This window comes from Agrilus planipennis, unplaced genomic scaffold (genome assembly GCF_000699045.2).
Source record: "Agrilus planipennis isolate EAB-ADULT unplaced genomic scaffold, Apla_2.0 scaffold144, whole genome shotgun sequence".
Classification (NCBI taxonomy): Eukaryota; Metazoa; Arthropoda; class Insecta; order Coleoptera; family Buprestidae; genus Agrilus; species Agrilus planipennis.
The window spans coordinates 636,410-647,727 of NW_020438905.1; the positions used below are offsets into that span (position 1 = coordinate 636,410).

The window sequence follows — 11,318 nt, forward strand, 5'->3', positions numbered from 1 at the left end:
AATTGGCATATTTATTAACTTTGAACCCCTATAACTTTTTATGGGGGTGAGACCGCCACGAACTTTTTATGGTACAGTGGTGGGGGAGACCTCCTCTTTCGATCCCACCCACCCCATCATCTAGACATTTACCAAACTAATTACCCCCGCAAACGGTTGCGAATAAATCGATACTTTTCGTAATGCATAAAAAAGAGTGATGGCTATTCTCATTACATATTTTTTCTAACCTTCCCCTGCACTGGGCAACAGTCAAGTGTAATTCTATTAAAAGTTGCTTCCTATATCAAAAACATCAAGTGCCGATTCCATCAAGTATCTAGAGAATGTCCTACAAAAATAGTGTTAAGTGGTAGCAGAAAAATAGAACAAGATTAAAATGTTTAGAGCACCCCCGCTGCCAGTTTAGACAAGTTATTCGAATATTCATTTCGGTACCAAGCCTTTAAACGAAAATAAATTAATATTTATTTAGTAGGCATTTGATAAATTAAACAGTTAAATGTGTATTAACAAAAATTAATTATTTTTCACAGTCGTTCGTATTACTAATCAGTAATCATTAACCTTAGGGGCTTCAGTCTAAGGACTAACGATTCGACATGCACTTGTACTTCTTCCTGTCTTGAAGAGAACATCGACTTTACTCAAAAACATGTTAAATAGATAAAGAAAGATTTATGTCCTTGCTATAAATGTTCCTTTTGTTTAATTTCTTTGTGTTATAACTAAAGCTTTTTGAAATTTTACGCAGTTAAAAAAGTTAATATTTAATTCTGTTACTGTTAACTTTATTGCAGTCTCTTGAAACCATTTCTTCTGTTTCGTATTTGTTAGAAGAAGCTTAAATAATTTTTTCAGCTCGAATTTTTCCTACAATTTCTTTATCTTAAAAACTTTTGAAACAACCGCTCCCCTAATATTGCGAATATAGACGATTTAAATATTTCAACATTAATTTTGCTTTACACTTTTTACAGATCTGAAGTTAGATAACAAATAACAATATTCTTCGTTCTGACAAAAATCTGATAAACGAAAAAATCTGGAGTACATTCGGTTGGCCGCTGTATTCATTGGAAAGAAACGCCTTCTGTACGAATTTTAATTATATTTCATAGCAATGGAAGGATACGGGCAAGTACTTGTAAATATTCGCTTTAGTTTCTGCGTTTTAATGCATGGTTAAAAATCGCTGTTTCTGATGAGTTTGATTTTTAGTTTTATTTTATCTTTTTACTTACTTATTTACTCACTTTATAGCTTTATTGAATTACATTTCGAAAATTTTCTGTGCGCAACTATAGCTATTTACGATATTAAACAAAAAAAAGCTTTTCTCTAAAGACCAACATAACTCTAATGGTTATTCATACGTATATTACGAAGAAGCACTAAATTAAGATGATTTTAGATAATTTGCGATTAGATTTTTCTAAATTTTTTATTTTTGGCTGGAGAGATACAATCTGAAAGAAGCTGGTATTTTTTCTATTAAATCGCAAATAACTAGTTGCACATGAATAATTTCTAAAATTCAATTTATTACAGGTGGGTAAAGAGATAAATAAAACTAAAAATTTAAAACCCCATCAGAAAGTTCATGTTTATAACAATACATTAATATCCTCAAATTTTACATATATGTTCTTAAAAATTATGTTACATATTTTTATTTTTCGTCCGATTTTTTATTTGTAATTCTTACTTAATTACTATTTCAAATAAGTCAAAGATAATTGATGCATTTTGTTCACATAGTTATTTACAGTTTTATATGCAAATCTATTTTTTTAAATCGAAATCGGTAAATGGACTCAGTTAGGTTAAGCACCATTTTTTATATTATGTACCTGATTGTTTAGATAAAGTTTAGTCTAATTGTATCTATTATGTATAGTCGATAGTATAATTAACTAATTATAAATGTATTTTAGATGCATTTTTTTGGTATGCATAGCTTAAATATAATTTTAGAACGATTGGCATAAATCAAGAGTAATTTTAACAATCACTGCATGCTTTTCTTGTTAAAATATTTATAAATATCGAGAATCGTAAATTTCTAAAAAAGGCTTTTTTTATTTATATTGATATTTAAATGTTAAGGCGTTTAATTTAACACGTAGATTGTACATTTCAATTCAAGTTCAAGCACCATTAAAGGCACACAAAGCAAAATTAGCCACGGCAAATTCTTCTTCCTTATCAACGAAATTGAATATTAATTTACCCGACAAGCAATAAAATCAATGCAATTGTTCAATGAAACAATAAAAACTACCGTAGATTGCAGGTAGTTCCCTATGCATAAATTTAACTTTAAGGTATTTATATTTATCTAGTATTACGAATACAAAATGTAATATACATTTTTACAACAATAGCTTCCAATAAAACTGCTGTGACGCTTATTAGTTTACACTTTTTTTTTATCTGATACTAGTGGAAAATTGAGAACCGAGCACGGAGATACTCTACTAATACATGCAATCGTTAAATCGTGATGTCATCTTTTGATATGAACGACGTGGTACAGGAATTTCTGTACAAATACCTTCAATTACCGTATCATATAAATAATCAAGTAATGAAAGTTAAATGCGCATTAAAGTCTGTGAAGGGTGTTACACTTTACTCAAAAGTTTGAGGGTTTAGTAAGTACTTATGGGACAGTTTCCAAAATAGCTGGAGACATTTTTAGAGAGATGTGATTGAACGTCCACACGTTTGCGGCAAATAATTAATAATAATTACTTAATTAACAAAAATCAAATAAAAATTTGGTAAATTTAATGAAAATTCGATGGTTTGCATTTTGGATTAATGACTACTTAATCATCATTATCATAGAGTCGTCAGTCCAGACTGTTGGACACGCACCTCCACACATTCCTATCTTTAGCTAATCTTTGCTAAACTGAAACATCGCAAATCCTTAACCATTTGTTAGCCCTTCATGTCTGAGAAGACGTCCTACTAACCTATTTCGCCTATTTCTTATAAACTTCCAACTTTTTCCAATACCTATTCATTTCTAACCTTTATCCATGGTAATCTTTATCATGGGCTAAACCGAAACATCGCATATCCTTAACTATTTGTTAACAGTGATCCAATCTAGGTCTACCTTCGCTCCTCTTAGCTCCTGTTTCCGCTTCTAATATCTCTTTAATTAGCCCTCTATGTCTAAGAACATGTCCTACTAACCTATCTCGCCTATTTCTTATAAACTTCCATACAGCACTCTATTCTCCAAGATTCTCCAATACCTCCTCATTTCTAACCTTTGTCCACGGTATCCTCCTCATTCTCCCGTAACACCATAACCTCAATTCTATGTGAAGAGTAATCTAATCTAAATCAAACCCTACTTCTCTTAACACCTGTTTCTGATAAAGTGTCCTATCTCGTCTATTTCAAAGTACTTATACCTTCCACCATCCCCTCGTCGAAAGTATGCATTTCCCAATGAAAGTTTTGAAATACTCTAACTTGGGTACCAGCTGTTTAAGCCAAAAAGGAATAAAGAGAGCTTAAATGAAGCAATCAGACAATTTAGTCTTTCTGCATACATTTAACGTAAGCAGCAGGATTAAAGTCAATTAAAGTCAATTCATCAAAACCGTAGTGTGCTATGTTGTGTGTTGCTAATATGTATTACCGTAATTCTGCTAATAATAATATTCAAGTTAAACTAATCTCATAAATCATTGGATATTCATAAGGTAACGTCGATCAAGGCCGACTACACACATACGTATGAACGTATAAAAAACTGTTTACTCATATCCTTGTTACTACAGGCGCCAAAGCCAAACTACTTAATTCCAATGCATACTTGATCAACATCTCCAAAAGCAGCTGTGTGAATTAGCATAGCTAATCACCTGGTGAAGATATCGAGATACTTCGTTCAAAAGGTAATTATTTTCTAAACGATATTGAAATCACTGGTCCTTATTTAAAGTCGAATACAGGTATAAAATACACAGCTACTAAATCTAGTTTTTAAAATAAGCCAATTATGCAAATGGAAAATCTGACACCCCAAAAACATTAAATAAATACATAAAAAAACGTAAAAATCTGTCAAGTGCGAAGTGAATCGCTCACCCAGGGTTTCATACCTGAACTTTAAATATTCGAATACGATTAACTACTTTAAGCCATTGTGATCAAATTATTTTTTGTATCGCATGTGAAAATTCATTTAATTTTTTCATCCACTATAAATTACCTCAAGTTAATGAGATAATGAGGAAATCTTTAGTATTGACCACTACTGAATGTCAAAGTGTTTCTTATAATATTTTGTATCGCAGTTAACCGAAAGTGATGATAATCCAAATCAGGGTTAGTTGTACTTCTGCAACTTAATTACTAACAGATAGTTCTGTCGTTTCTTTCTTGGAAAACTGAATTCAACTTAGCTAATAAGTGTTGCATCACGAAACTTCACACAGATCAAAATTAATTTCTAATGATTTTTTTGGAAACCGTAAGTTAAGGCGTTATCGTAACTTAGGAGCATTTAATCATCATTAGTAATAACAATTTTAAATCGTTTTTCTTATTTTTCTTCATCAGATTATATTAGGAAAAGAAGGAATCTCATTTGTATACAAATCTCACTCTTATATAATTGTCATGAGTCCAATTTCCAAAAGTATATCTACTTAGGCAGCTTAAGTAGGTATGTACTGCGAAGCTAAAACTAATTAAAAGAATGAAAGAAAAACCAACTTAAAAGTTTGTCGTTGAAAAATCATACTGATAGACCGCATGATATGAATGGCTCCCGTAGTAATCCTGTACCGGAATAAAAAATAACATAACGTAAGTCGCAGCATCATTGTACATGTAATCCTAAAAACTAACATACTATAAACGCGAAAGTGAGTTTGTTTGCTCCGTTTTCACGCCTTAACGACTCAACCGATCATCATGAAATTTTGTACACATATTGTCAAGGGTACAGAAAAGGATATAGGGTACCTTTTATTCAGAAAAAGGGTACCGTTCCCCAGGGATAGAAAAATCAGTTTTATGTGGTCGTCGATGATCTTTGGCATGTTTTTAGGACATAACGCATAATTCTTCCATGTTGTACTTTTATTAGTGCTTGCCACGCTGCGCCGTATAGGATGTGTGCGTACAAACAATTACTGTCTTTTATTTTTTTGAGTGTAAATAATAAGTGTGATTTATTTTGATTGGTATCGTTCTCAATTATGACAGCGTCTGCCAACACTCTTAGTTTCTTCAAGTTTATTGCACTTGTAAATAAATTACTTAATAACATACCCCGGTACAAATGATAAAGTGAACCGTGGGATGGGAAAAGCCTTAATTGTAGAAATAGCTCGTAAATGGCAAGGAAATTGATTACGGCTGTGAGAAATGTGCAAAATAGAATAAAAACGACGCCAATACGAACATGAATACTAATAAACCATTTGCAATTACGTTATTTGTAATATCCGGCTAACACCTTTCAGGATCCAGTTTTGCAGGTCGTCCAGAATCCATTTGTCTGTCGTGCCGTTTTTAAAATAGGTTTTTTTATTAAATGTCATGCGTCAGCTTAAATGTGTAATTATTGTCCATAAAATTTTACAGGCCGTCTAGTTCATCTCGATCATCATATATGCAAACGAAAACATACGTAAGAGGGCGGACCGCAGCATGTTTAACTCTGTCGTCTGACAGTCAGCATACAGTATCTGACAGAAAGTTATGTTGTTAACTTGTGGGCATCACTGCTATCTAGGCTGATTCTATCAAACGATTTTTAGACATATCAAATATCACATAGACGAAATCTTCGAACAATCACAATTTTTTATTTTATTTATTCTAAACGATAAGATTATCATATATTGATAAAATATGAGAAGCCATAGCAGATAACCCATTTCTTACTTAAAATTTAATTTGTCCTTCTTATATGTCAAACGTATATGGATTTTTGTCAATATTTCGAGTTTTATGCGTTGACATGTCCGGACTCGAAAAAATATAATAGTATACAGTCGTATCGATCTTTTGTATTGTTGGGTGTAATTCACGAAGTCCTCAGTTGAGTTTTTATAGAAAGAAATCGATTGCCAGTGTGCTATAGCTGGGTTTTATTTTATTAGTTTTAGTGGCACTAAAAGCCTTACGAACTAACGAATTTTCAAAGAGATCGAACATCCACGAAGGCTAAATGTCTTCACTTAGGTTATTATAAAAAGAAATGAATTGCCAGCGTGCTTTAGTTGGGCTTTATTAGTTGTAGTGGCACTAAAAGCCTTAGGAACCAACGAAATAGACACTTTTCATTTTCAAGGAGGCAGAAAAACAAAAAATCCACAAGAGGACTAAAAGTCCTCACTTAGTTTATTATGGAAAGAAATGAATTTCCAGTGTGCTTTAGCTGGATTTTATTAGTTTTAGTCGCATTACAAGCCTTAGGAACAAACAAAATAAGCAAGAATGCACCTTGAATTTTCAAGGAGACAGAAAATCAGAAAATTCACGAAAGGGTTAAAAGTCAGGTTATTATAAGTAGAAAGTAATGAACTGCAAGAGTGTTCTAGCTGGGCTATTAGTTTTAGTGGTACTGGAAGCCTTAGGAACCAGCGAAATAGGCAAAAATTCATTTTGCATTTTCAATGAGGCAGAAAATCGGAAAATCCACGAGAGTGATAAAAGTTTCCACTTAGGAAACTATGGAAAGAAATGAATTACCAGTGTGTTCTAGCTGGATTTTATTACTTTTAGTGGTACTATAAGGCTTAGGAACCAACGAAATAGGCAAAAATTCACTTTGCATTTTCAATAAGGCAGAAAATCGGAAAATCCACGAGAGTGCTAAAAGTTTCCACTTAGGTAACTATAGAAAGAAATGAATTGCCAGTGTTCTAGCTGGATTTTATTAGTTTTAATGGTACTACAAGTCTTAAGAACCAACGAAATGGGCTCAAGGAGGCAGAAAATCAGAGACTATCTTTAAACTTTTAATTTTTCCTTAAAGCAGTATCAGAAACCTTCCGAAAAGCAGTTGCTTTGATGAAAATCTCATCATATTGGCGTACATCCCTCTCATCACTAAATTCATCAACAGCACACATTTAGCATCGGAAACAGAAGGATCTCTGAAGAAACTCACCACTCGTGCTAGCGAAACGTTAAGAAGTGACTCCAACCGACGACGGCCTGTAGACGGGAGGACGCCAGTTCGATTCCGGGTCCGTCTGCCTTAGTCCAAGTTTTTCTGTGGTTTCCTTGGATCACTTAGGCAAAATGCTGAGGCAGTAATATTCCACAGATAATCTTTCACTCTCTTCTGTCTTCATTTCGTCCGTCTCATCTTTCTCACCCGAACCACCACCCACCCATTCCCACGATTCCTTAAAGCAGGCTGAAGAGGGCCTTCCGCCCTACCTTCCGGCACAGTCCGGAGGGACTGCTCGTCCACCAGCATTACTGGCTGGTGGGAATGAAACACCCAAAAGTTTTTTTTCTGTAGACTCAAATCAGGATAGCATCAGTTTACCAACTGGCCGCGAAAAAGCCTTAACAAATTTGATATCGTTGCCGTTTTTTTTACCGTCCACTGTATGTTAGGAAGGTTGCCGACCGTGCAGGTAGGTACCTAATGATTCATTAAAATTGAAAAACCGCCTTACCATTTACCGGCAATCTTCGAGCAATCATTCCATATATGTATGTATGTACGACCTCGCAGGGAACAGGTGCGCGACTTGAAATGTTGTTGCTCCTTCAAGAAAAAGAATTTGGTATTGATAGAGTCGAAACAGAAACGTGTTTTCGATAAGTGGGCATATTTATTTTGAATTCGACGAACCTTTGCTTCGGGGCGCTGAATTAAAATCACGATAAAACAGAACCAGCAAAAAATTTAAACAAACAAATGACAATTGTAAAACAAGTTATAAACATATTCGTAATTGACGGAAGGCGGCAATAGATATCGCACCATCTGGTATCTTACTGTTGTTTGCTTTTTGCTTATTTTTGACCCTGCTGACCTTGGAACATACCAGCAACAGAAGATGAAATATTAAAGGTTTCTACATACCACAAAATCTAATTTATTCGCGTCTGCTGCTAAAGCTTTATTAAAATTAAGGGATGATGTGGAGGTTAGATATTGAGAACTCAATGGAATGGTGAGAGACCTCTGCAGAGGGAGAGGAATGTACCAAACTGCTCTAAAGGGAGATTTGACGAATAATCAAAATAGTACGATGAAAACCTACCTAGTTTATTGAACAACTTTGATTGAAATCAATTAAACAGCACATATACATCAGCTATCCCTGCTTAGTACTAGTTTGGCAGAATCGTAGAAATCAGTCCCGTAAAAGCTGAGATGTAATCAATTCTATGCAACAATTTTCTCATTATTAAATATTTAGCATTATCAATTACGTCAATCGTCATCATCATCACAAGGTCATCAGTCCTAAGACTAGTTGGACTATTATCCACTATTATCTATCCTGAGCTAATCTTCGCATTTCCCTAAAACTACAACAACCCGTATCCTCAACTATTTGCGAACAGTAATCTAAACTAGGTCTACCTCTACCCCTCCTAACTTCCGTTTCTCCCTGTAATATGTCTCTGACTAGACCTTCATGCCTCAGAAAGTATCCTACCTATCTCGCCTATTTCTTATACATTAAAAAGTAGCGGTGACAGTGTGCATGCCTGTCTGACTCTCTTCCTAATATTTACTTCTCTACGTTGCAGTTCCAGCTCTATAACTGCCTGTTGCTCTTTATACAAACTAAGTATCACTCTTTATCTTTCTAACTCATCCCTACATTTGTAAGTATATTTAACATCTTGTCCCATTTAACATTGTCAAATGTTTTTTTTAAATTTGCAAATCCTATGTATGCGTTCTTTCCTTTTTCTATCGTTTTCTCTGTTGTTACCCGAAAAACTAGAATGGCCTCCCGCGTTCCTCTATTTCTTTTAATTAATCTTCCTTTAATAGTTCTTCCGCCCTTTTTTCCATCCTCCCCTGTACACTTCTAGTTAAGGTTTTTGACGCATGGGAACTTAAGCTAATTGTTCCAAATGTCTCGTACCTATCCAAACCTCTCTTTTTGGGTATGGTTACTACCACGTTTCGTTTATAATCCCCTGGTACTTTCCCCGTTTCGTAAATTTGACTAACTAACTTAAACATACGATCTCTAACCTCTTGTTCCGCATGTTTTAGAATTTCCTTTGTATCCTATCTACACCTGGCGCCTTATTATTCTTTAAATTTTTTAATGCTATATCGAACTCGCATTATGGGATAACCTAGCTTATCAGTAATTCCTTCTTCTAATTTTCTTCTCTTATATATCTCCTAATAAATTAAATCATGTGTACCTTATCAAGGATATTATGGATATGAAATTTTGGATTAGGATATAGATACAGACATATCAATATTATCACACCGTTTTCACGATCAGATACTGTTACGGAAATGAAATTATATCGGATTATTCGATAGTTCCGGATAGTTTTACTTACAGATATTTAATTTTTAAGGACTTGTAAAAAGAAAATACAAATAGGTGCAATGACCTGACTTTATATCTAGGTTATCATTTGGTCAATAACCATTTAAAAAGAACGATTAGCTTTCTTCTCCTCAGACTATCCAACAATATTAAACCAAAAGAGTATCAATTATTTCGGAGAAATAAATAATTACAAAATAATCGATTAAATCTATGAAAAGTTAATCTGCTCTGTAATGTTTACAATCGATAATAAATAAAATTAATCTGGGTAACAGATCGTGCTCAAGTTTGTTGAAACAATTTGTCTGGTATTCGATTAAAAATTAATCAAAAGAGCATTTTGTGTTACGAAGATCATTACGCGACGGAGGTAATACTGTGTTTGTTTTGAGCAGATTGTTTGCGGTTATTTTTCGTAACACCTTTAGTAAACAACGTGTTTTGTTCGAATGAGCACGTTTGCCGTCTGTCTTTTCTCATTCGTAACACCTTCATTTAAGAGTTAGCAATTTAAAATGAAATTACATCGTTTCCTAATTTCACTTTCCTTCAAATACTTAATAACAACATAACAAACCATCAACATCATCATCATAAGGCCTTCAGCCCGAAGACTTACGATTACTACGACACGCATCTCCACTCTCAAGCCAATCTTCGCATTTCTCGAAAGCTAAAGCAACCTATAGACTAAGTTAACTATACCTATATTTCTTCATCATCGTAAGGTCGTCAGTCCTAAGACTGGTTAGATACGCACCTCCACTCCTTCCTATCCTGAGCTAATTCTTCGCATTTCTCTAAGACTAGAACAACTCACATCCTTTACTATTTGCGAACAGTAATCTAATCTAGGTCTACCTCTGCCTCTCCTAACTTCCGTTTCTGCCTCTAATATGTCTCTGACTAGACCGTCTGGAAGGTGTCCTACCAACCTATCTCGCCTATTTCTTATTGACTTCCATAGAGTAATCTGTTCTCCTATTCTTTCTAATACTTCTTCATTTCTAACCTTCTCTATCCACGGTATCCTCATCATTCGCCTGTAACACCATATTTCGAACGCTTCTAACCTTTTTTTTTTCTGCAGCGCTCCCTGTCCATCTTTTGCACCTGTATAGCGCCGTGCTCCAAACATACACCTTTAACAACCTTTTTCGAATTTCTAAATTAACAGTTCGTGAGCATAGAAAGGACTTCCTTTTATTGAAGGCGACTCGACCTTGCGCTATCCTCTACTTTATATCCCTACTACTCCTTCCGACCTGAATTATATCACTATCTAGATACCTAAAATTAGCCACTTCTTCTAATCTTTCATCTGCTATCTTTATATTCGTTCTTTCCCTATTTTTTCTTCCCTTACATACCAGTATTTTTGTTTTACTTTTATTTATTTTCATACAGTACTGTTTTGTCAATACCGCTTCCATTCTATTTAAAGCTGTCTCTAACTCCTCCTTGCTGGATGCTAATACTGCTACATCAACTGCAAATCTAAGCATAATAATCTTTTGCCCCTATATATCTACCCCTAAGTTGCACTGTCTTTAATGATGTTAATATATTTGTTAACAATAACATAATCTATATCTACCTCTGCCCCTCTTAACTCCTACTTCTGCTTTTAATATACATATCTCTAACTCCCCAAGATGTCCTTTTGTAAAAAGGGCTATACCTTATTTTATATTTGTATCCTCTAGGCCTTTTTTAATCAACCCAGATTTACTGAACTCTCTTAGTAGTAAGCAAAATTGGAGTTAGTCTTGCAGT

At 34.2% G+C, this 11,318-nt stretch overlaps 1 protein-coding gene across 1 annotated transcript in view; it reads left to right on the forward strand.

The window, feature by feature from the left end:
• LOC108737730 (leucine-rich repeats and immunoglobulin-like domains protein 2) overlaps window positions 1–2,403 on the forward strand; it is a 14,517-nt gene extending 12,114 nt beyond the window's left edge. Inside the window, exon 3 of the mRNA XM_018470812.2 lies at window positions 981–2,403. Coding sequence (XP_018326314.1) covers window positions 981–986 — 6 coding nt within the window. The 3' untranslated portion in view covers window positions 987–2,403. The remainder of the gene's footprint in view (window positions 1–980) is intronic.
• Window positions 2,404–11,318: the final 8,915 nt, after the last annotated feature.